The 19,532-nt window shown below is 66.6% G+C and overlaps 3 protein-coding genes across 5 annotated transcripts in view; 1 reads left to right on the forward strand and 2 right to left on the reverse strand.

The window, feature by feature from the left end:
* SPNS2 (SPNS lysolipid transporter 2, sphingosine-1-phosphate) overlaps window positions 1-2,765 on the forward strand; it is a 29,551-nt gene extending 26,786 nt beyond the window's left edge. For 2 of the 3 annotated variants that reach the window (XM_047831969.1, XM_047831970.1), the window contains exons 10-12: window positions 865-1,196; window positions 1,324-1,515; window positions 1,802-2,765. In XM_047831969.1, the coding sequence (XP_047687925.1) occupies window positions 865-1,196; window positions 1,324-1,515; window positions 1,802-2,198 (921 nt within the window). In that variant the 3' untranslated portion in view covers window positions 2,199-2,765. The remainder of the gene's footprint in view (window positions 1-864; window positions 1,197-1,323; window positions 1,516-1,801) is intronic. The other variant, XM_047831971.1, reaches the window with a different exon arrangement.
* MYBBP1A (MYB binding protein 1a) lies at window positions 2,631-15,452 on the reverse strand. The gene is given in 28 exon segments (XM_047831986.1): window positions 2,631-3,441; window positions 3,649-3,680; window positions 3,683-3,758; window positions 3,760-3,789; window positions 4,341-4,442; window positions 4,630-4,743; window positions 5,259-5,327; window positions 5,408-5,533; window positions 5,736-5,976; window positions 6,873-7,030; window positions 7,117-7,296; window positions 7,373-7,531; window positions 7,618-7,698; window positions 8,007-8,158; window positions 8,258-8,354; window positions 9,655-9,760; window positions 9,848-10,015; window positions 10,103-10,228; window positions 10,695-10,805; window positions 11,026-11,321; window positions 12,276-12,393; window positions 12,507-12,674; window positions 12,790-12,965; window positions 13,824-13,931; window positions 14,033-14,107; window positions 14,193-14,276; window positions 14,954-15,049; window positions 15,208-15,452. Coding segments are annotated over 28 exon segments (4,014 nt in total). The 5' UTR covers window positions 15,415-15,452; the 3' UTR covers window positions 2,631-2,883.
* A 979-nt stretch (window positions 15,453-16,431) lies between these two features.
* GGT6 (gamma-glutamyltransferase 6) lies at window positions 16,432-19,315 on the reverse strand. Its single transcript, XM_047831644.1, has 4 exons — window positions 19,086-19,315; window positions 18,340-18,524; window positions 18,136-18,249; window positions 16,432-17,880 (listed from the first exon to the last, which is right to left on the reverse strand). The coding sequence occupies exons 1-4, from the start codon at window positions 19,229-19,231 to the stop codon at window positions 16,850-16,852; spliced, it is 1,476 nt and encodes a 491-aa protein (XP_047687600.1). The 5' UTR covers window positions 19,232-19,315; the 3' UTR covers window positions 16,432-16,849.
* Between the last annotated feature and the right edge of the window lie 217 nt (window positions 19,316-19,532).

Below are 19,532 nucleotides of genomic sequence, written 5' to 3' on the forward strand. Positions count from 1 at the left end.
AAGGGCACGCGGGGTCTACAGTGGGGAGAGTCCAGGAGCCGCCAGGGCAGACCTCCTGGGGGTCACGTGGGGGTTGGGGCCACTATATGGGACAGCCGGAGAGATCAGAGTCTGCCTGGTGCCGGGGGCCCTGCCAGGTCTCCAGGAAGCCTGTCCTGTTCCACCTCCATCGGTGGGCTGGGGGACACGGGGCGCGGGGGAGGGGGGGTCTGACTCAGCCCCGTGGCCCAGCGTGGAGCCAGGCAGGTGGCAGGGGGAGGTGAAGCCGTTGGTGCTGGGCAGGACCCCTGTGCTTGCCTCCGCCCCCCAGGGGCGGCCCCAGCTGCAGGCAGGGTTTGGGTCCCAGGGAAATCACGTCCCATTTTATTAAGTGTCACAGCCACATGACTAATCAGTGCTGGAAACGGGGCCACGCGATCCCATCGGATGCAGCTGCCCTTCCCCCAGCCCTGTTACAAGGGTCCCCGAGGGCGTGGCCGCTGCGGGGACAGGGGGGCCCTGCATACTTGGAGCTGGGCTCTGGCCTGGGGAGCTGGGGGCACCAGTGGGTGGGAGTGGAGGCCGGTCCAGGCAGACCAGCTTCACCCCCTCCCCTGCCAGCCTGGGCCTTGCTGGGTCTTCGTGGGGAGAAACCCATGTGGCCTTCAGCTCACGGGCACGTGAAGCCAAGGCCAGGGTTCTGGTCCCGGCGCTGCCGCGGCCCGTGTGTCACCCGTGTGCCCTGGGCCTCAGTTTCCCAGGACCACGGCACCCAGCACAAGCCCCGTGCAGAACCTCGAGCGGCCTGTCCTCCGGCGCGGGGCGGGGGCAGGGGGATGCGGTGGCCCCGGGGATGTGGCCTCTGACCTGCTGCCTCTCGCACAGTACGTGGTCATCCCCACGAGACGGGCCACGGCTGTGGCCCTGCAGAGCTTCACGTCGCACCTGCTGGGGGACGCCGGGAGCCCCTACCTCATCGGCTTTGTGAGTAGGGGCGAGGCCGGGTGGGGGCGGCTTCGGGAGGCGCCCCCTGACGCGTCCCCGCCCTCACAGATCTCCGACCTGATCCGCCAGAGCACCAAGGACTCCCCGCTCTGGGAGTTCCTGAGCCTGGGCTACGCCCTCATGCTCTGCCCCTTCGTGGTGGTCCTGGGCGGCATGTTCTTCCTGGCCACGGCCCTCTTCTTCCTGGGCGACCGCGCCAAGGCCGAGCAGCAGTGAGTGGGCCGGGTGGGCTGCGGGGGGGAGTGTGTGTGTGTGGGGGGGTGCCCGCAGGTCCGCCTCCAGTTTTCTGACTTCTCTCTCTTTTCCTCTTCACTCCTGCCTCTTCTCTCCCCACCCCTGGGCTCTCCCACCTTCCCCTGGGGCTGACGAGGTCCCTGCCCGGCACGTCCGGCCAGCCGGCCCCCGAGATGCGATGCGCCAGAGCAGTGCCCGGGCCCGGCCGCAGCTGATCCGCCACCTTGACCCCCGCCCGTCTCTCCCCCAGGGTGAACCAGCTGGTGATGCCACCCGCACCCGTCAAAGTCTGAGGCCGTGAGTGCAGCCGGGTGGAGGGGCCCCTGGGGGGTGGGGCGGGGTCAGGGAGCACCTTGCAGGGCCCTGGGGAATGTTCTGGAAGCAGGAACAGCTTCTCCAAAGGCACCTCCTTCCCTGGGCACGTTCCGCTGACCCTGGGCTTGGCCTCCAGGGGCCACGCTTCCCAGCAGTGCAGGATCCAGGGTCACCACCCCCATGTCCCCTGCTGCCCCCAGAGCCCTGAGAAAGGCCTCTTTCTTCAAACGGCAGGGAGCCCCGCCCGTGACCTGGCCTCTCTCTCTAGGTGCCCCCAGGATGGCGAAGAGACCGTGCCGCTGCCCTACCTGGGAGGCGTCCCAGGGCATCCCGGCCCTGCCGGGCTGACGCGAAGCTTTCTATGTGACCCGAGGCTGGGCACCCACCCTCTCTGGTGCGGGCCTGCCGAGTGGCCGTGGCACCAAGAGGCCGCGTCCTCAACTGACGTGGAAGGCTGCGTGTGGGGGAGCCGCACGGACGGACAGACTCCCAGCCGCTGGGGCCCAGGGAGGACGCGGCCCCCAGCGCGTGTGTGGGGAGAGCCTGGGGCGTCACCACCTTACATGGTCCTGGGCGGCTGGACTTTCCCACGTGGCAGCTTTGGAGACCCTGGACTGCACGGAGAAGGGGCGGCCCAGGCCTCGGGGCGGAGCTTCAGGCTCTGACCTCGGGGGCGCTGCTGGGCACTGGGCACGACCCTCCGGAGGACACTGGTCCCTGCTGCCGGGGCTGGCGCTCGGCCTGGCGGTCTCCTAGGTTAGGGCCACCCAGGCGGGGACCCGACCGCACACCCTGTGCCCACGGTGCCCAGGGCACCTCCACTCCCCGCCCCCCCGCTCCACACACGCTCCCCGCACACTGGCTGGAATCAAGGTGGCGAGTAGGAGACCCCAAGAGCCAGCCTAGGCGACGCTTTGCCCCGTAGTTCCCGCCAGCGTGGCTTCAGTGTGTGCAAGCTAGCAGGCACCTGCTCCTCACCCAGCTCTGGGGTACCTGCGAGGGGGTGGGACCCCCAGAGACCAGCCTGGCCGCCTCCCACCGCAGCCTCAACCGGGGCCCCAGCGATGTTTTCTTGTTGTACAAGAACCAGGTCCAAGTTCGCCTCCTCTTCCTTCCGGAAGCCAAACTCCTCCTTTATTTTTTAGAGCTGCTGATTGTGAATCTCAGAGTCTTAAGAGAAAAACCAAATATATTCCTCTTGTAAATGAAGGAATAAACCTATTTAAATCATGGCCCGCTGGCTCCCCCAGCAGAGCAGCCCGGGGGCGGGGGACACGGGGCACCACACGCTCCCTCCGGCTTGTTAAGATCACGGCGAAAACACTGGGGTCTCTGGGGCGGGGCCCGCGCTCAGGGCTTTCGGGCCTTCCTGAGCTGCGCTTTCTTCCTCTTGGCCCCGCTCTGGAGGAGGCTGGGGCTCCTGCTGGCCAAAGACAACCTGGCCTTTTTCCGCGGCAGCGCGGACTGCGGTGACTTGCCGGAGAGCCCCTTTTCGGGCAGATCCTTCTGAGGCTGCTTCTTGCCAGCAGGCTCCCCGGGGCACACGGGAGCGGCCCCGTTCACCTGGGACAGCTTCCGCTTTTTCTTCAGCTTTGGGGTCTTGGCGGGGGTGCCGGGGCCCGTGATGGCGGCGGCGGCGGCGGGGTCCAGGGCCGGCCTCTGCTTCGCCTGGGCCTGGGTGGGCACCGTGGCCTTCCTCCTGTTCCTCCTCTTCTTGCCTGTGCCGGGGGGCTGCTGCTCACCAGCGGCTGCAGGCCTGGCACCCTCCTCTTGTGCGGGACCCTCTGACTTAGGCTTCTTGCGCTTCTTTGTTTCTGGCAAGAATCCTTTCTTCTTCCTCTTCGTGCTAACGGGGTCCTGCGTGACGCTGGGGACTTCCTTGGCCTCCTTCTTCGCTGACTTGGGCGCCTGCAAGGGAGCAAAATCAGAGAAGGGAACCCACCCCTGTGGAACGGAGGGACAAAAGCTGCCCAAGAGCTCCCCCCGGGATAACGCACACTACGAGGGTCCCGCGGGCCCCCACTGGACTGTGAGGGCCCTTGTGGCCTGCCAGGACCACCCTGAGGCACACGCCCCAGGAGGGACAACCCCCCCCCGCCCCGCCCCGCCCGGCACGTACTGGACTCCCAGCGCCTTCATGGCCTGCAGTAGAGGTCGTAGAGGCGGCTGGACCCGGCCGCACACTCCCTCTGCTGCAGACTCTGCTGCTTGCTCTGCAGCACGCCCCAGGACGGCGGTCAAGTCCACGGTCAGCTTCTGCGGGGACAGGGAAAAGGGTGGCCGCAAAGGTGACGGGAGGCAGGGCCTCTGCCTGGCTCTGGGTCCCCGTCCTGCCACCCCTCCTGCCTGTGCATCAGGCCTCCGTCACCTGGGAGGGAAGGAGAGCCCCCCTCCCGCAGCCAGAAGGCCCCACCCCTTCCTCGACCCCCCTCAGGCCTCTCTCTGCCCAGAGCCCCCCTGTGCCCTCCCTGCCACGCAGCGAATAGATTAATTTTGTAACCCACTGCCCCCCGGGTGCACCTGTGCTCTGCGCAGCCTTGGCCCAGGAGTCTGCTCCCCGAGACGCCCTGCCAGCTTGCCCTGCCTGTGGACTCTGACCAGCATCCTCGCTAAGGACTCCTGGACCCTCCCCCCACCCCCCAGGGCTGGACTTGGGGAACCACTCACCCCCAGCTCCTGGCGGCCCATAAGCGCCTCGCTCGCAGGCCCACCCCTCCCCAGGCCCAGAAACGTGCTGGCCAGGACCCTCCTCACATCCTCCCGTGAGCTCGGCTCACCCCGACCCTGCCCATGCTCCCCGCACCCACCTCCTGGTGAATGGTCCTGAAGAGGGTGTTGAGCAGCCCCAAAGACGACAGTTCCTTCTGATGCTCCGACTTGGTCTGCGCCTCACCCAGCGTCTGCAGGTTCTAGGGGAAGAGACGGCCAGCTGAGCCGCTCTGCAGGACTGCCCACTGGACGCTGGACCCCGAGGGAGGGGAGGTCTCGGGGTTGGGGGCAGGGCAGCCCGACCCCTCCCCTCGAGGCTCAGAGCCCCAGAAAATCACCCTGGACGGGGAATCTGGGCGACAACCCCACCCCCACCGTGGCCCTCACCTCCGTGACCTTCGCCAGGATCTGGCTGACCAGCTGCTCCCACTCAGGGTCATCAAAGCACACCCGCAGCTCCCGTGTGGGCAGGGCCTTCTGGAGCAGCAGGCAGGCCTGGGCCTAGGGGGGGGTGCGGTCACGGGGGCTTCAGCGTGCAGGCCCCGAGCTTGAGAAGCCACTGCTGCGGGTCCCACCTGCCCGGCCCTGTAGCCCTGGCCTCAGCAGCCACCTGGGCCCGGCCCCCACCAGGAGCAGAGACGGCCCCCGTGGCACAGAGGGGGCAGCTGGGACAGTACCCGGCCCTCTCACTCGCTCAGGGCCATCTTCCTCCGGGCTCACAAGCCCCTGTCCCACCCATCCAGGCCCGGGGACAGCTAGGGGCCTTGGCCGCAAAGGTCAGAGTGTGTGTGTGGAGGAGCCCGAGGGTTCAGGCCACGGGATGTGGCCGTGGTGGGAGCAAAGCCTCCCCTTTCCCCGTGACCCTGTGCACACGGCGGGGCAGGGGCTGACCAGGTCAAAGGGGCAGGGGTGGGCCCGTCCTGGCCCGGGCACTTCCTGGGGCTCACAAACACCCAGCCAATGGTGAGTCACGGGGGGTAAATCAGGCCTGGGGCCGGGACCTGGGAAGTCCCTACCTGATGGCGGGGCCGCGCTGGGCCCGTCACGTGCTGGATCACGACGGGCAGCAGGCTCTTACACAGCACCTATGGAGGAAGTGACAGGCCGGTGAGGTGGGGCCTGGGCTGAGCAGGGGCCCCGGGGGCGGGCCGGCCCCTATACTCACAGGGTGCCGGGAAAAGAGACTGAGGAACATAGTGACGGTGAGCGGACTGTTGCGCCTGGTCAGGAAGGAGGTCAGCGCCGATGAGTAGATCGGGGTCACGAGGCTCAAATCCAAGCCGCCGGCAGCCTGGGCCACCCGAGAGAGAGCCCGTGTGACGCGGGGCAGAGGGTCCCCGGTACGGGGCAGAGCCCGGACCGCCTTCGGAAGGCTGAGAGCTGGGTCCCCGGGAGTCGTGGCCTCCACTCCCCATCTGTGAAGCAGGCAGGCGGCCCCGGCCGGCTGCCTGGGTGCGCCGTGGGCTGCGACTTCCGGGGCGGGGCCCACTCACCTCGGGGCCCTTGGGCTGGGAGGCGGCCTTCTCCTTCTTGGGGGCCTTGCACACAGGCTTGCCGGCAGCGTTGCCTTTCAGGACGCGGAGCAGGTACAGGGCTGCGTTGAAATAGTAGAGGGACACGGCGGCGTCGGCCTGGCGGCCGGCCTGCTGCACCAGCCGCTCCACCTGGGCGTACAGGGTCCCCACGAGGCGTCCCACGTCGTGGCAGTAGTGCCGGGAGCGGCACAGGTGGTGTCTGTGGGGACGTGGGGGAAGAGCCGGTCACCACCTCCGCCACCCTCCCTGCCGAGAACGGGGACGCGACCAAAGCTGCAGGGGGTGGCCCAGGGCCACCTGCATTTGCCGAGCACGAGCCAGAGAAACCAGCCCCCAGGGACAAGGCTGCACCATGGGAAACCCGGTCCACGTCTCCCGTCTGCCCCCATCCCCCGTGGGACAGTGGCCTCTGAGCCCTTTCTAACGTGAGGGTCGGTGTCCTCGGGGGAAGACAAGTAGGTCACTCAACCAGCTCAGCGCTGCCCAGACAGGTGGCAGGGACAGCCAGGAAGCGTCACCTGGGGCACTGTCTGTCCCGCTCTCCCCCATTCCTCTGTGACCTAAGCTCGGCATCTCGCGTCTAAGCTAGGCCGCGTCTCTGCTCCGGAAGGCAGGTCTGCACCCCCCACCTGTGTCGTCTCTCTTGCCAGGCCCCCTGCTCCGGGACGACCCACCCACTCATCGTCCCTTCCTAAACGCAAACTATCCCCCCGGGAGCTCCTGCTGACGAGAACAGCTCTGTGGACCCCCAACACTGACAGGCTCCGGGCCACCAGGCCTTCCTCCACCTGTGTGTGACCAGCTCCTGTCGAGAGACCACCTTCCCTGCCCTGCCTGGGGCCTCCAGGCCTGAGGACCCCTTTCCCAGCAAGGGTTCCCTGGTACCTCAAGAGGGGCCCCTGGGCCCCACCACTCCGTGCTCCGGTCTCCCACCCGCCCCCTGCCACAGCCCCGGGGCGTCACTGCTGGACCGTCGGTCTGATTCCTCCATGCGGGGACCCCAAGGGCAGGGAGCGGTCCCCAGGACCACGGTTTTGGCAAAGAGCGGGCGCCAGGAGGGACGCGGGACAGCCGAGCGGGAGGGCCGGCGCTCACGTGAAGATGCGGGCTGTCTTGTGCAGGAGATCCTGCTCCTGCTTGGTGCTGCTGGTGCGCATGCTGCGCCGAATGACGTCCAGCAGGGGCTCGAGCAGCTCCAGCACCAGCGGGCTCTCCGGCTGCTTGGTCACCAGCACCTCGATCAGGTCCAGGACCTGCGGCCAGGACGGGGTGGGCTCAGCGGGCGCGGGGACGTCGCGGGGAGGGCGGGCCACGCGACGCCGGGGGCTCTGGGGCTCACCCGGATCTGGAAGTCTCGCCGGAGAACCTTCTCCTTCCGCAGCTTATCCTTCTCGTCCCTCCGGGCCTGGATGCGCAGCTTCTGCTCGGCGAAGAGGCTGGCCAGGTTCTGGTCCAAGGCCATCATGGCCTCGTCCCCCAGCTCGTCACCGTCGTCGTCGTCCTCACCGTCCACCGCGCCCTGACGCACGACGCCCGTGAGCGGCTGGCCTCTGGGTACGGACGCGGGCCCCCCCCTCCCCCGCCCCGCCGCTCACCAGCGCCTTTCCCGCCCGCAGCACCGCCATCAGCTGCTCCCGGAAGCCCTGGTCCACGTCCGCATCGCGGTCCTCCTCCTCACTGTCGTCGTCACTGTCCTCGCCACTGTCCTCTTCGCCGGCCGAGGCCCTGTCGTCCTCGCCGTCGGAGCTCCTGTCCTGCGGGGGCCACTGTGCTGTACCTCCGGTCTCCCACGCGCGTCTACACATCCGCCCGCCCCACCCGGTCCCACGCTGGCACGCACCTCTGCGCCCTCCAGCTGCTCCTCCGAGCCGTCCGTGACCACCACGCTGTCCTCGTCCGCATTCTTCTCGGGGTTCAGCACCTGCAGGGATTCCCAGACGGCCACCCCATCGCAGAGCCTTTACCCTCCCCAGACCTCCAACCACACCCTGTGCGGTCTGGGCCAAAAGGTCCCTATTTCAGGGAGGAAAATGGGGCCCAAGAGAGAAGGCCACGCGCCTAGCACCCACACCCAGGGACCCTCGGTGCACCCCAGGGAACGGCCCATGTGTGCAGTGGCAGTCTGAACACGTTACAGTGACACCGACGGGACAGAAGGGCAGCCGTGATGCAGCCTGGTGCTTGCAAGGCCCCATCCCGGGACCCATTTGCCCAGAGGCCCCAACTTACATCCAAGATTAGCTGCAGAGCACGTGGGGTCAGGTGGGAACAGATGTGGCTGAACACACTGCGGGCCACCTGGCGCATCAGGTGGCTGGGCTGGGCCAGGAGGGCCAGCAGGATCTCCACCAGCACCTCCACCCACGGCGGCTCCTGGGGGTCTGCAGATGGGACAGGCTGAGCCTGGGCGGGCCCTGCCACCCCCCCACCCCACCTCCATGGTTCATGCCCCGCCCCCTGCCCCGGGGACAGTGACCCACTGGTGGCCTTGGAGCGGGTCCTGCGGGTCTTCTCTCCCAGGCTCTTCTTGATGCACGTCTGGATGTCACCCAGGAGGTCACAGCTCTCTGTGGGAGACTGTGGCAGGGCGAGGACAGAATCAGAAACCGGGCCCGTTCCAGGCCTTGTTGAGCCAGGGGAGGGGCTGGTCAAGCGGGAGCAGTTGGGTGTCGGATGGGCCCCCCCGCCTGCCTCAGCCAGTCCCTCACCGGGACCCCGGGAGCCATATGAAGCCATGGAGTCTGACGAGGTCAGCCAGCTCAGGGTCGCCACAAACCTGTCCCAGCTGGATCCCCAAAGCTAGATTTTCCTCCCGCGCCTACCTCCACACTGTTACAAAGTACCCAAATTCATTAACCTGAGCGAATTCAAATCCAGTTTAACCCCACCTGCCCGGCTAAGCCCGGACTGCAGCCACTGCCCAGTGAGTTGGGGGGCCCGAGATGGTCAGTGTGACTGTGGTACCAGAAAGGCAGACGAGAGCCCAACACCCGGCCCTTTATGCACCTCACTCCTCGTCCAGCTAAGAGGCCCTGGGGTTGGGCAGGCATCTAGCGTGTCCCGTAACCAGCGGGGGAGGGGGGGCCCCTGCTGCCACGCATTCGAGGGGCACCGTGGCCACCACGCACACACACAACTCGCCTACGGGCCACGCTCAGAGCGTCTACAGCCTGGAAGCAGAAACCACCACCACCACAGCCCAGCAGCCAGAGGCAGGAACCCCGACCCCACCCCGTGGCCTGGGAAGAAAAAGCTCCTGAGAAACCGGAGGAAGCAGGAGGGTCACGAGTTGCCGGCACAGAAAGGGAGACAACACTGGATCTAGAGACACCTCGGTCTGGCGTACGAGAACCAACGTGGGGACACAGCGACGCGGCACACGACCGCGGGCTGGGCGGCGACAGGAACACACGCTAACCCCACCGGCCGCCCTGGATTCCCGCGGGAGAGGCTGCAGGAGCACAGGCAGGACCTTGTCCTCGGGCATCAGAGAGGACAGCAGCGCCCCTGGGGACAGGCCTGCCCAGAGTCGGGCCCTCCTGGGAAGGAGGCACTTTCCCCTCCACGCCCACCACCTCTGCTCAGTGAGAGGCAATGCTGGGGGGCCTGGGGGGGCCGTGCGGTCAGACCTGGTATCTGAACCCCCGCCAACAGCTGTGTGTGTGGCCTGAGCGCTACTCGCCCCACCAGTTGGCGGGGGGGGGGGGGGGGGGGGGGGTCGGTCACAGATCAGAGACGCCGCACAGAGAGCTCAGGACACAACTGGCCATGAGGTGCACGGAGCGACTCTTCTCGGGCTGTGGTCCACCCAGAGCACCCCCCACCCCCCGCCCCGTCGGGAGGAAAGCTGTGGTGCCCCAGACCCCAAGTGCCATACCTTGAAGAGGTAGATGCCCACCAGGAGAAGCAGGTGCTGGAAGGCGGCGGCCTTGGCCCCGGCCCCCGAGGAGGTGGCCTCCAGTTCCCGCACACTCTGCAGCATCCTGGGGGCAGCCGGGCACGCTCTCAGGTCGCTGCCCTCCGGACCCCAGGGCATCCCACCGGCCCCCCGGGAAACCCCACCCCCTCACCGGTCCCAGGCCTGGCGCTGCTGCGCCGTGAAGGGCGTCAGGGCGGCCACGTTCCGGCTGTGGTTCAGCAGCGAGTCTGCAAACCGGACCAGGCGGTAGGTCCAGGGCTGGCTGTCCTGGGTCTGCTCGGGCGCCTGCCTGCACTGGGTGCTGAGGGTCTGCAGCAGGCTGGGGGAGTGCAGGGGCCGGGGTCACCAGCCGGGCCGAGGGCTCTCGGGGCCACCCGCCCGCCCTGCCCTCTCCACAGCCGCCCACCTGAAGAAGGCGCTGCCGACCACCTCCCGCGTCCGACTCTCCAGAGGAAAGGAGAACCGCTGCTCGGTCTCTGGGATCTGGGACGTGGGCTTCTTCGCTTCAAAGAACGAGTGGAAGAAGCAAAACCTGTGGGGGTGGGGGGAGCACAGGTCTCAGCGGCCCCCTCCCAGGAGGGCACCACCCAGGGCCTGGTGGCAGAGAGAACATCTCCCAAGTCTGGACCTCCCGCTGAACATAACCGGGCCCGAACTGGGAACAGAAGCAGGATCTGGCCCTTGGAACGGAGGCGGACCCGCGGCTGCGTCCCACCAAGTAAGTCACAGCACGGGCTCTGCAAACAAGGGCTGCGTGAGGCGGCAGACGAGGCCAATGCGGGGGGCTTCCCTGACATCGCCGACGCCTGTGGCCTCACAGCTCCACACTCCCTGGGTCCCCTCCCTACAGGGCCTCTCAAGGATGTTCCCCAAACCCCCTCTGCCTAAGGGGCGAGAATGGCCGGCCTCCACCCGATGACCTGACCCGAGCCTTCTGACTCCAGAAGACCATATTCTTGGTCCCCCTCCAGGGAGCTGGGGACAGAGCCTGCTCACACCTGGCCACCTCCTCAATCACATCCTCCTCCTTCTCCACGTGCAAGGTGTCCACGATGCTGACCAGGCGCAGGATGAGCCACTTCCGCAGCCGGGACACAGCGCGCTCGGGCCTGGTGGGGGAGAGCCAGGCAGGGAGCCACTCAGCACAACGGTCCTCCTTTGCCCCTCCCCGCAGATAGACCAACATCCCCCTCCCCCCCCCCCCCCCCGCACGGAAAAACAAGGGGAAACAGAGGCCTTCCTTGGGAGCCACGGCTCGGCTGCGGCCCTTTCTTCCCCGCCCCCACCCGGGGCCCCGGCCCGAGCTCTGGGCTCAGCAGGCCCACTCACACGTGCAGCGAAGCATCCTGGGCTTTCTTCTGGTTGCTGGTGCTAAAGTCCACCAAGGAGTCCAGATCGGGCTGGAGAAACATGGTCCGTAGCCAGGCCACATAGCCCTTGAGGGCGGGGGGACTCAGGAACCGCACGGCCCTCCAGAAGGTAGGCAGGACAGGAAGGCCCTGGTTGGTGACAGAGGTGAAGGCCACCACCACCGCCAACTGCCGCTCGGGGTCAGCACGGCAGCCTTCCAGGAAGGCACCCACGTATTCGTTCATCTCCGGAGCAAACTTGAACTGGTTTGGGAGCTGCAAGAGTCAGGCCCAACACTGGGGTCACCCGCCAGGAGGGTCCCACAGCTCTTGTCCAACAGGCGCGCCTGAGGCCTGGCACGCCTCCTCCCCGCACACAGCCAGGCCCCATCCGAGGGCCCCGGCCCCAGGAGGCCCCTCCTTCCCCCCTCTCACTGCACCAGGACGGGCTGTTGTCCAGTCTGGACCGAGGGTGTAGCAGAGTCCAGGCTGGGCCACCAACCTGACCTGGGTCCACACCCAGCTCTCCAGCTCCCAGCTGTCACCGTGGGGCTCAAAACTGAGCAGCACTTCCCTCGTGGGTGCACAACACATTCGCGTCACATTCACGACAACCGTCTGCGCTGGGACGTGGGCCGCCCTCCGCTCTGGAGCTGGGCCCGCCCCCATAGAAGCACGAAGCTGGCGGTCCGGAGGGGAGGACTGCATCACAGCAGCACCTCCTGGGCACCTGGCGCGGTAACCTCCATGGGCTTTCCCCCTACTGTCCTCACAGCGGCAGAGGGGGACACGGCTCCTCTGCTCTCGGCCAGCAGACAAACCCTGGCTCCTGACCCCGAACTCCTAATCGGCACCTGCTTCTCCCGTCCACTGCTTGGGCCTAGTGTGGGGCACACCAGTGGGGGACAAGGGCTCTCCCCAGCCGGGGTGGGGGAGGCCTGGGGGGCTGAGGGCTGCACGTGCCTCTGCCGAGGGGCCTGAGGGCCGAACAACTGACCCTGCCCAAACTCCATTCAGAGGGGGAGGCCTGGGGGAACTCAGGTAGCTCCCATCACCCAGAGGGAAGAGAACCCCAGTTCCCAAGCGAGACCACTGAGGCAGGAAGACCCCTGGATGTTGCAGCAAACCAGAAGCCGGCCGATCCCAGGGGCGGCCCGCCCCTCTTCCCCACCAGGAACCCCGGTGCCCCGCCCCTGCTGACAGTGCTGGGTTGCCGGGGGGGATACCCACCTTAGCGGTGACCATGTGCTCCCCGAAATGCCGGATCAGGTCCCCCCGCATCACCAGGGGCAGCTGCTCTGCGGACAGCAGGGGCAGGGCTGCGCCCAGCAGGCGGAAACACAGGTAGCTGCGGGGTGCACGGCGGAGCCTGTCAGAGTCCAGTCGCCCTGGCGGACGTGGGGCCCTGAGCCCGTCCCGCCAGCAAGCAGGGGAGGGGGCAAGGACGGGCACCACGCGCACCTGGCTGGCCAGGACTGCCTCTTCAGCAGCCCCTGCTCCACCACGTCCTTCCAGAACCGCGGGAACTTGCCCTCCTGCAGCGCCAGGCGGAGCAGGTCCAGAGCCACAGCCGGCAGCTTCCGCTCCTTCTTCACGGAGGCAGCGGCCATCTTCAGTACGCTCACCAGTCTGGGGACGGGGTGCGGGGACTCAGACGGCAGGAGCACCCCATCCACACCACCAACCTGTGCGGGGCCAGGGGCAGTGCCCTGCCTGCCCTGCCTGCCCGCCCCCCCCACCATACCTGGGGACGTTCTCATCCGAGAACAGGCTGACTGGTCCCACCAGCTCCTCCAGCTTGCGAGGCACCTTCTGCCGGGCCAGGAGGAAGAGCTCCAGGTGCTCGGGGGAGCCGAGCACTGAATTCAGGTCGGCTCTGAGGACTTTCGGCAGGATCTCCTGCAGCGTGGCCTCTGGGACCTGGGCACGGGAGGTGCGGATTGGGGGAGGGGCCCCCTCCCAGCATCCTTTGCCCTCCCCCTTCCACCTGCCAGGCTCCCGTGAGGCCCCGACACAGTGCCAGTCTGAGGTGGCGCAGCCACGACCCACCACGAGGCATCGGCACCAGTACCAGGTGTTTAAAAGCTCAAACCCCCAATCCCAGGACACTGGGTTTTTAACAACTACCCAGCTGACGCTAATTGAGAGTCCTCTTAATTGTTCCTTGTTTTTTTCTGGATTAGCTCATCTGTTATACAAGGTGCCCTGAGTACACAGCTGAGATTTGAAGCCTGGTCCTCCTAGCTCTGGGGCCAGGACCATGCCAGTCTTTGTCTTGTGCTCGGGAGCAAAGAGTTCCAGGGACTAGCCCGCCTCCATGTCCCAGGCAGGGCAGCAGAGACCTGGGGGGCCAGCTCTATCCAAAATAACAACGGCAAGCACATTTAATGTACTTGCCACGTGCCAGGGACTGTTCTAGAACCGCACCGTCCAACACGGCAGCCCCCGGGCTCTTAGAACGGGCTGACCTAAGTCGAGACGCGTATTAAGTATAACCTACACGCTGGATTCCGGAAACTCGATGGAGAACGTAAGATAACTCTGCAACCTTCTGCACTGATGGCATGTTCAAACAACACGTTAAACACGTTAGGTTCACTAACACACGTCACTACGCTCGCTCCCGTTTCGCTCTTTACTTCAGGTCCCAATCAACGTCAAGTTGCACGTTCTCACGATTCTGCAGGCCGATGCTGTTCGAGGGCGTGCTGATGCTTCCTCTCTGTGCTCGGGTACCAGGGAGCGCTACCCTAGGCCCCGCAGCTGTGAAGCCCGTACCTCCGACAGGATGTCCACCAGGGCCTTCTGGGGCTGCTCCTGCAGGTGGTTGTGGTGCTGGGCCAGGGTCTGCAGCAGCTTCACTGACTTCATCAGCGCCTCTGAGTCCTGGCGCCCACAGAGGGGACAGGGCATGAGGAGGGCGTGCCGCTGTCACCCCAACCCCCCGTCACTCCCCAGCCAGTGCAGTCCCCCGCCCAACCTCCTACCTTCACCAGCCTGCCTGACTGAAAGAGGGCGAGCACCCCGAACAGGTTCGCAAACAGAGCAGGTCTCATCGTTGCCTGGAAAAGAATTTCAGGTGCAAGTGAGAAGGGCCCAGGGTCCCCACCCAGGGGCTGAGATCCCCCTAAAGCCGCTAACTCTCACCTTCTTGACCTTCTGCAGGTCGTGCTTCTCTTGTATCTGCTGCAAAATGCTGCACAAGGGGAGGTCTTCAAAAGACTGTAACAGCTGGTGGGAGAGGGGGGTCGCGACAGGGGTCAGGGGGATGTCCAGCCCCACCCAACAGACCTCAGCCTTCTCCGACTCCCTTCAACTTCTGCCCAGGGACCTGGGCCCCTGCCCCCACCCCAAGGCTGCCTCTGAGACTGCTTGCCGCACCCCCTCCCCCAAAAGAGTGCTCGTCTGGAGCACCGCTGCTCAGATGAACCAGAATCTTGCCTCTCTGCCTCATGACCACCCCGGGCTCAGGAAGTACCTCCTCTGGCGCCTAGAATGCCTGAGACTCCCAGTCTGTCTCCACAGCCTGCTCTGAGCTCCCCCACGACCCTCCTAAAAGACTGGAACTTTATCCCTCGCACCTGTCCCCCACCCGCTCATTGCCCACGTTCCTCAAGGGGTGGTCTACAAGCAGCTGAAAAGAGCCCAGAGCTGACTATGCCCAGCAGACACACCCGGGGGGGTGGGGGGGGGGCTGGACAACCCACTTACCATCCTCCTCCTCCACCTGACCGGGCTTCTCTGTACACGGGCCTTGCTGAGGCACTTTCCACCTCCACGTGAGGACATTTGTCCGGTCCACCCCCCCCCCCACCGGCCCGCCCCCAGCTTCCGCTCAGACCACTGCCCCCCTCACCCCTCAGCCTCCGACCAGCACGGCTGGGCCCTTCCCGGAGCCGCCGCCTCACCTGTGCCAGGGCCAGACTGTAGCAGGGCCGGGCGGTCTCTCGCCCGACCCCGAGCCCAGTGATGAGGCGCTTCAGGGCGTACTTCATCTCGGCTCCCTGCGGACCCAAGCGCATCCTCCAGTGTGGAGCCGTCCCGCGCGGGCCCACCCCCGCCCCTCGGGGCGCGCTCACCAGGGCACCCGGGCCCAGCTCCCGCCGCCGCCGCTTCTCCGCCGCAGGCACGCAGCCCCCTGCCCCGGGCCCCGCCACCGTACCTGGGGCCTCGCGCGCAGGTACTCGAGCAGCTTCTCCGTGGCCTCCAGCCGCGTCTCCTGCTGAGGCTTCGCAATGTCCCAGAAGAAGTCCAGGAACTCGCGGCTGTGCTTCAGCAGGCCCTCACGGTCGGCGGGCCGGGCGCCGCTCTTGCTCGCCTCCCCGGGGGCCATGGGCTCGGCGACGTCCTGACTCTCCATCTCCGCCATGCTCCTCGAACACGTGGGCTCTGAAGACGACCTCTTCCGGGTCAGGTCGCCGCGCGTGCGCACTGGACTGGCCGCGGGGGGCGGGGTCTCGTCGGGAGGGGCGGGGCCTATGGCGGCTGGGGGCGGGGCCAGCCCGGCCCGGGGTGGGGGGGGTGGGGGGGGTGGGGGGGGTGGGGGGGGTGGGGGGGGTGGGGGGGGTGGGGGGGGTGGGGGGGTGGGGGGGGGGGAACTTTCGCTACTGGGTTTAATCCGAGCGTGGATGGGAAGTTGTTGGAGGGTTTTATGCAAGGGCTAGCCTTGATCCTATTTACATTTTTAAAAGATTGTTCTGTGGCTATGTGGGGAATGGATTGTCGGATTGCCGAGGGAGAAGCAGGAAGAACCGTTAGAGACAGACCGCAGTGTAATATGAAATGAGGTCAGATTCCAGCTAATTTGGAGCTGGTAAGGAGGGATGGATGTGAGGGAGCAGAAAAGAGAGCGATGCCAGGTTTGGGGCTAAAATAGCTGGGTAGATGGTGGTACCATCCACTGAGCTGGGGGAGGATTCTCTTTGCTGATCAAGGGTTCTACAAAATCAGACATAACTTTTCCAAGGGCAGGCGGGAGTACAGAGGGCCTCCCCAGCTTCTGGCCTGGAGAAGCTGTCTCTAGAGGGTTATAGTCCCGAGGGACCCCAGCCCTGGGGGGATGTGGGAGGCAGGCAATGTCAGGGCGAAGCCCCGCCCCGCTCCGTCCCCCAGCCAAATCCCACACCCCAGCTGCAGCCACTTTTGGACCCAGGCCCCTAGGGTATCTCCTGTTCCTCCTCTCAACCCCTGCTGCCTGTCTTGGAAAATGAGATGAAAACATGGTGCCCCAGGGGGCCCGAGGTGAGCAGAGCAGGGGAAAGCTGAAAGGCAGGGCCCAGCCTCTGCCTGTCTGGGTGCAGGTCAGCTGTGCTGCCCAAGGGGGAAGCCGCCACACCGAACACTTCACAGGCTGATGGGAAACTAAGAACAGGAATGGCACAAGGCATCCAGGAGACTTGATCTTTATTTTGTTTCCAGCCCCGTTGACACAGATCAGCAGAGGGTGGCCTGAAGGGAAGGACAGAGAGGCCAGCAGTACCCCGGGCTCTGACAGCCTTGCCCGTGGGGCCTGGAGCCAAGGCAGGGGCTTGGCGTCTTTCTACCTGTCCTTCTCAGGGCTGGATCTGAACTCAGGGTTGGCCCCGGGGCCTGGGGCTCTTTCCTCATTGTCCTTGGGTTCCTTAACTGAAAAAAAAGAGCCAGAACTCCAGTCCAGGTAACTAACTCCAGTCCAGGCCAGAGGTTGTGGGCCTGAGCTGGCAGTGTGCTCTGTGTGCACTTCATCACTGCTGGACCTGCTCTGTCCCTGCCTCCAGGCTGGAGACCCCCACCCGGTCCACGCCCTGCTGGCCACTGCCCCACACTTAGAAGCCCTGGAAGGTGCAGCAGCCACTGGGGACACTGGAGACGTGAGCATGCTCTGCATGAGCAGCTACCTGGAGCAGGGTCCCTTGACCACAAATGCTAGGGCTCTGTGTTGGTCCCTGCTGCTGCTGCTGGGCCTGGGCTTGGGGCCCCGCCAGGCGACTGAGCAGGGCGTGAGTCATGACTCTGGCCACTACGGGGTTTCCTGAAGCCACCAGCCCCAACACATCAGCCTCTGTGTCATCAGAGCCACCATGGAGGACGAGGGGGCAAGCCCAGCCCCCACTTGCAGACTCGGCCACCAGGTCGCTCAGCAGAACCCCGGTGCTTGGGGACAGATGTCCAGAGCCAAAGGAGCTGTTGAGTGAGGAGGTGAGGAGGAGCACAGAGCCGCTGCTGTCTATGGTGGCCAGGACGCCGCTCCCGGGGGTCACGGGCGCTCGTGGGACTAACAGGCAGGGGTCAGGGCTGGGCCCTCCAGAGTGCAAGGCCGCCTCCACCCTCGCCAGCAGTTCTGGGCCAGCTGAGGGGCTGGGGGTGGTGGACAGGATGCCCTGGGGCATAGGTAGCTGCAGGGCTGGCTCCAGGGTGGGCCCGGGCCCAGGCGAGGGTCCCCGCAGCCCCAGGTCTCTGGCCAGCAGACTCAGCAGGGCGTCCCCAGCAAGGTCTGGGGTGGGGGCCACTGCTGCCCCGCGTAGCACAGCGGCCAGTTTGGGGTTGGTGGCGCGGGCCCCGGGGCCCAGTGGGGTCCCGTCGGCGTGGCAGAGCAGTGGACAGAGGCCCTCCGTGCTCCGGGCGGCCAGGGCCCTGGCCAGGGCTGTATCCACCAGGAAGCCGTCTTGAGCCAGCGAGGCCGGGCCCACCAGCAGGCGTGGCCAGGGCAGGCGGCCGAAGTGTGCGTGCAGCAGGCGCAGGGCCGGCAGAGCGGATGGCAGCCCCAGGCCGGGGGCCAGCGTCCGGGCCGGACCTGGCGTCAGGGCAGTGGAACTGCCTGAGGTGCTATTGTGGAAGAGGCCCCAGAACGTGGCACCTGAAGGAGATGAAGGGGTCACACGGGAGTCAGGGCACGGGGGTCAGGGGGACTCGGTAGCCCGGGTGAAGGGTCACGGACTCGGCCTGAGGTCAGGAGTTGCTCACTAGGCCTGGAGACAGGGGTCAAGACCACACGGATGTGGGAGCAGGGGCCATGATCCAGGGTTGGGGCTACCGCCTGAGTCCTAGGTCCTGCCACTAAGCAGCCCCAAGGTCAGGGCCCAAGAGCAGACCTGGGCTGTGGGTCACTGACCTAGCCCCGTGGCGTGAGGGTGTACCACCGCCAGGCACAAAGCAGCTCCCACTCCGGCGTCCACAACGTTGCCCCCGGCGACGAGCAGCTCTCGGCCCAGGTGGGAGCACGTGGCTGCAGCAAGAAGAGACCGTCGGGGGGGCGGCCGTCCCGGGACCGTGACCCCGGCCCGTCCCCCCTCCCCCAGCGGCTCCCCGCTCTGACCTGCAGGGCTGACGACGCCCCCGTGGTGGTACACGCCAGGGTGGTGGGAGTGCCCGCTGGGAGGAGGGGCCGCAGAGCCGCTGCTGGCGTGGAGCTGCCTGACCGCCAGGGAGAAGCCAACGGCCAGGAGTAGCAGGGCCGCGACCAGGCGGGCCCAGGCCCCGGGCAGCCCACCGGCCTCGTCCCTGCAGAGAGGGGCGTCTTGAGCCAGGACCGGGGCGGGAGGGCCACCAAGAGCCCGGAGAGGACCCAGGGGACGTTTCCCCAAAACTTGGTCTTACTTGTGTGAGGACTACAGTTTTGCCAAGGAGAAAGGCCTCCTGGTAGAGGGCGTGGACGAGACACGGCGACTGGAAGGAGCTTGGGGACACCGAGGACAGCTAGGGAGGGAGCCCCTGGGGAGGAGGTTGGAGAGGCAGGAGGGAGGCCGCAGGTGGGCTTGGCTGGGTGGGGAGCGGGGCCTAGTTGGGTGCGGCCCGGATCCAACCTGCCTGGCAGGTGCACCAGGAGTGGGGGCTGGGAGCCCTTGGCAGAGCAGCTGGCCGGGCCGGCCTCGTACAGATGTCCCTTCGGAGGCCAGGTCTGGGGCCGCAGCTCCGCTCCTCCCCTGTTCACCCAGAAACTTCCTGGAGCCGAGCCAGGCGTGGGGCGGTCCGACACCTGCCCCCACCTTAGGGGCTCCAGAGGGAGGGACTTACCAGCCTCAGGCCCGAGTTGCCGGGTGCCCAGACCCCTCCCTGACTCACCTAGAGGAGTCCTGGGGCCTCCGGGGATCAGGAACGACCAGCTCCGAGGTCTCCTCCTCCTCCTCCTCCTCCTCCTGCCCGGACTCCAAGCTTGGATCCCAGAGCTGCAGCTGTCGGTACAGCACGGGCCCTGCTGTGGGTTCCATGGCCCCACGGAGGCCACCCCAGCCCTCCTGCCTGCCGGCCTTCCCAGCTGAGTCCCGGCCTCGCCTGCGCTTGGCTGGTGGGAGGTGGAGGCAGCCGTGGGGAAGGGTGGTGTGTTTCTAGAACAGGTCTGGGCAGGGCATGGAGCCAGGGAGGCTGCGTGTGAGCCTGCTCCACTAGGGCACGGGGCCTGGGGGCTCTCGCGGCTGGGGAGCCTGTCAGGGGGAGCAGCTCTGTGAGGGGGGGGCCACAGCCGCAGCCCGGAGACCCAGGACCCCCGCCGACCCCTGCCTTTCTGGGGAC

This window comes from Prionailurus viverrinus, chromosome E1 (assembly GCF_022837055.1).
Source record: "Prionailurus viverrinus isolate Anna chromosome E1, UM_Priviv_1.0, whole genome shotgun sequence".
NCBI classification, from domain to species: domain Eukaryota; kingdom Metazoa; phylum Chordata; class Mammalia; order Carnivora; family Felidae; genus Prionailurus; species Prionailurus viverrinus.

Bases quoted from the DNA above. Each gene is read 5' to 3' on its own strand.
- GGT6 (XM_047831644.1), bottom strand. From the start codon at position 19,231: ATGGAACCCACAGCAGGGCCCGTGCTGTACCGACAGCTGCAGCTCTGG. The intron at 18,525-19,085 runs GTGAGTCAGGGA...CCCTCTCTGCAG, and splicing joins AGGCCCCAGGACTCCTCTAG to GGACGAGGCCGGTGGGCTGC. The intron at 18,250-18,339 runs GTCAGAGCGGGG...TTCTTGCTGCAG, and splicing joins GGGCGTCGTCAGCCCTGCAG to CCACGTGCTCCCACCTGGGC.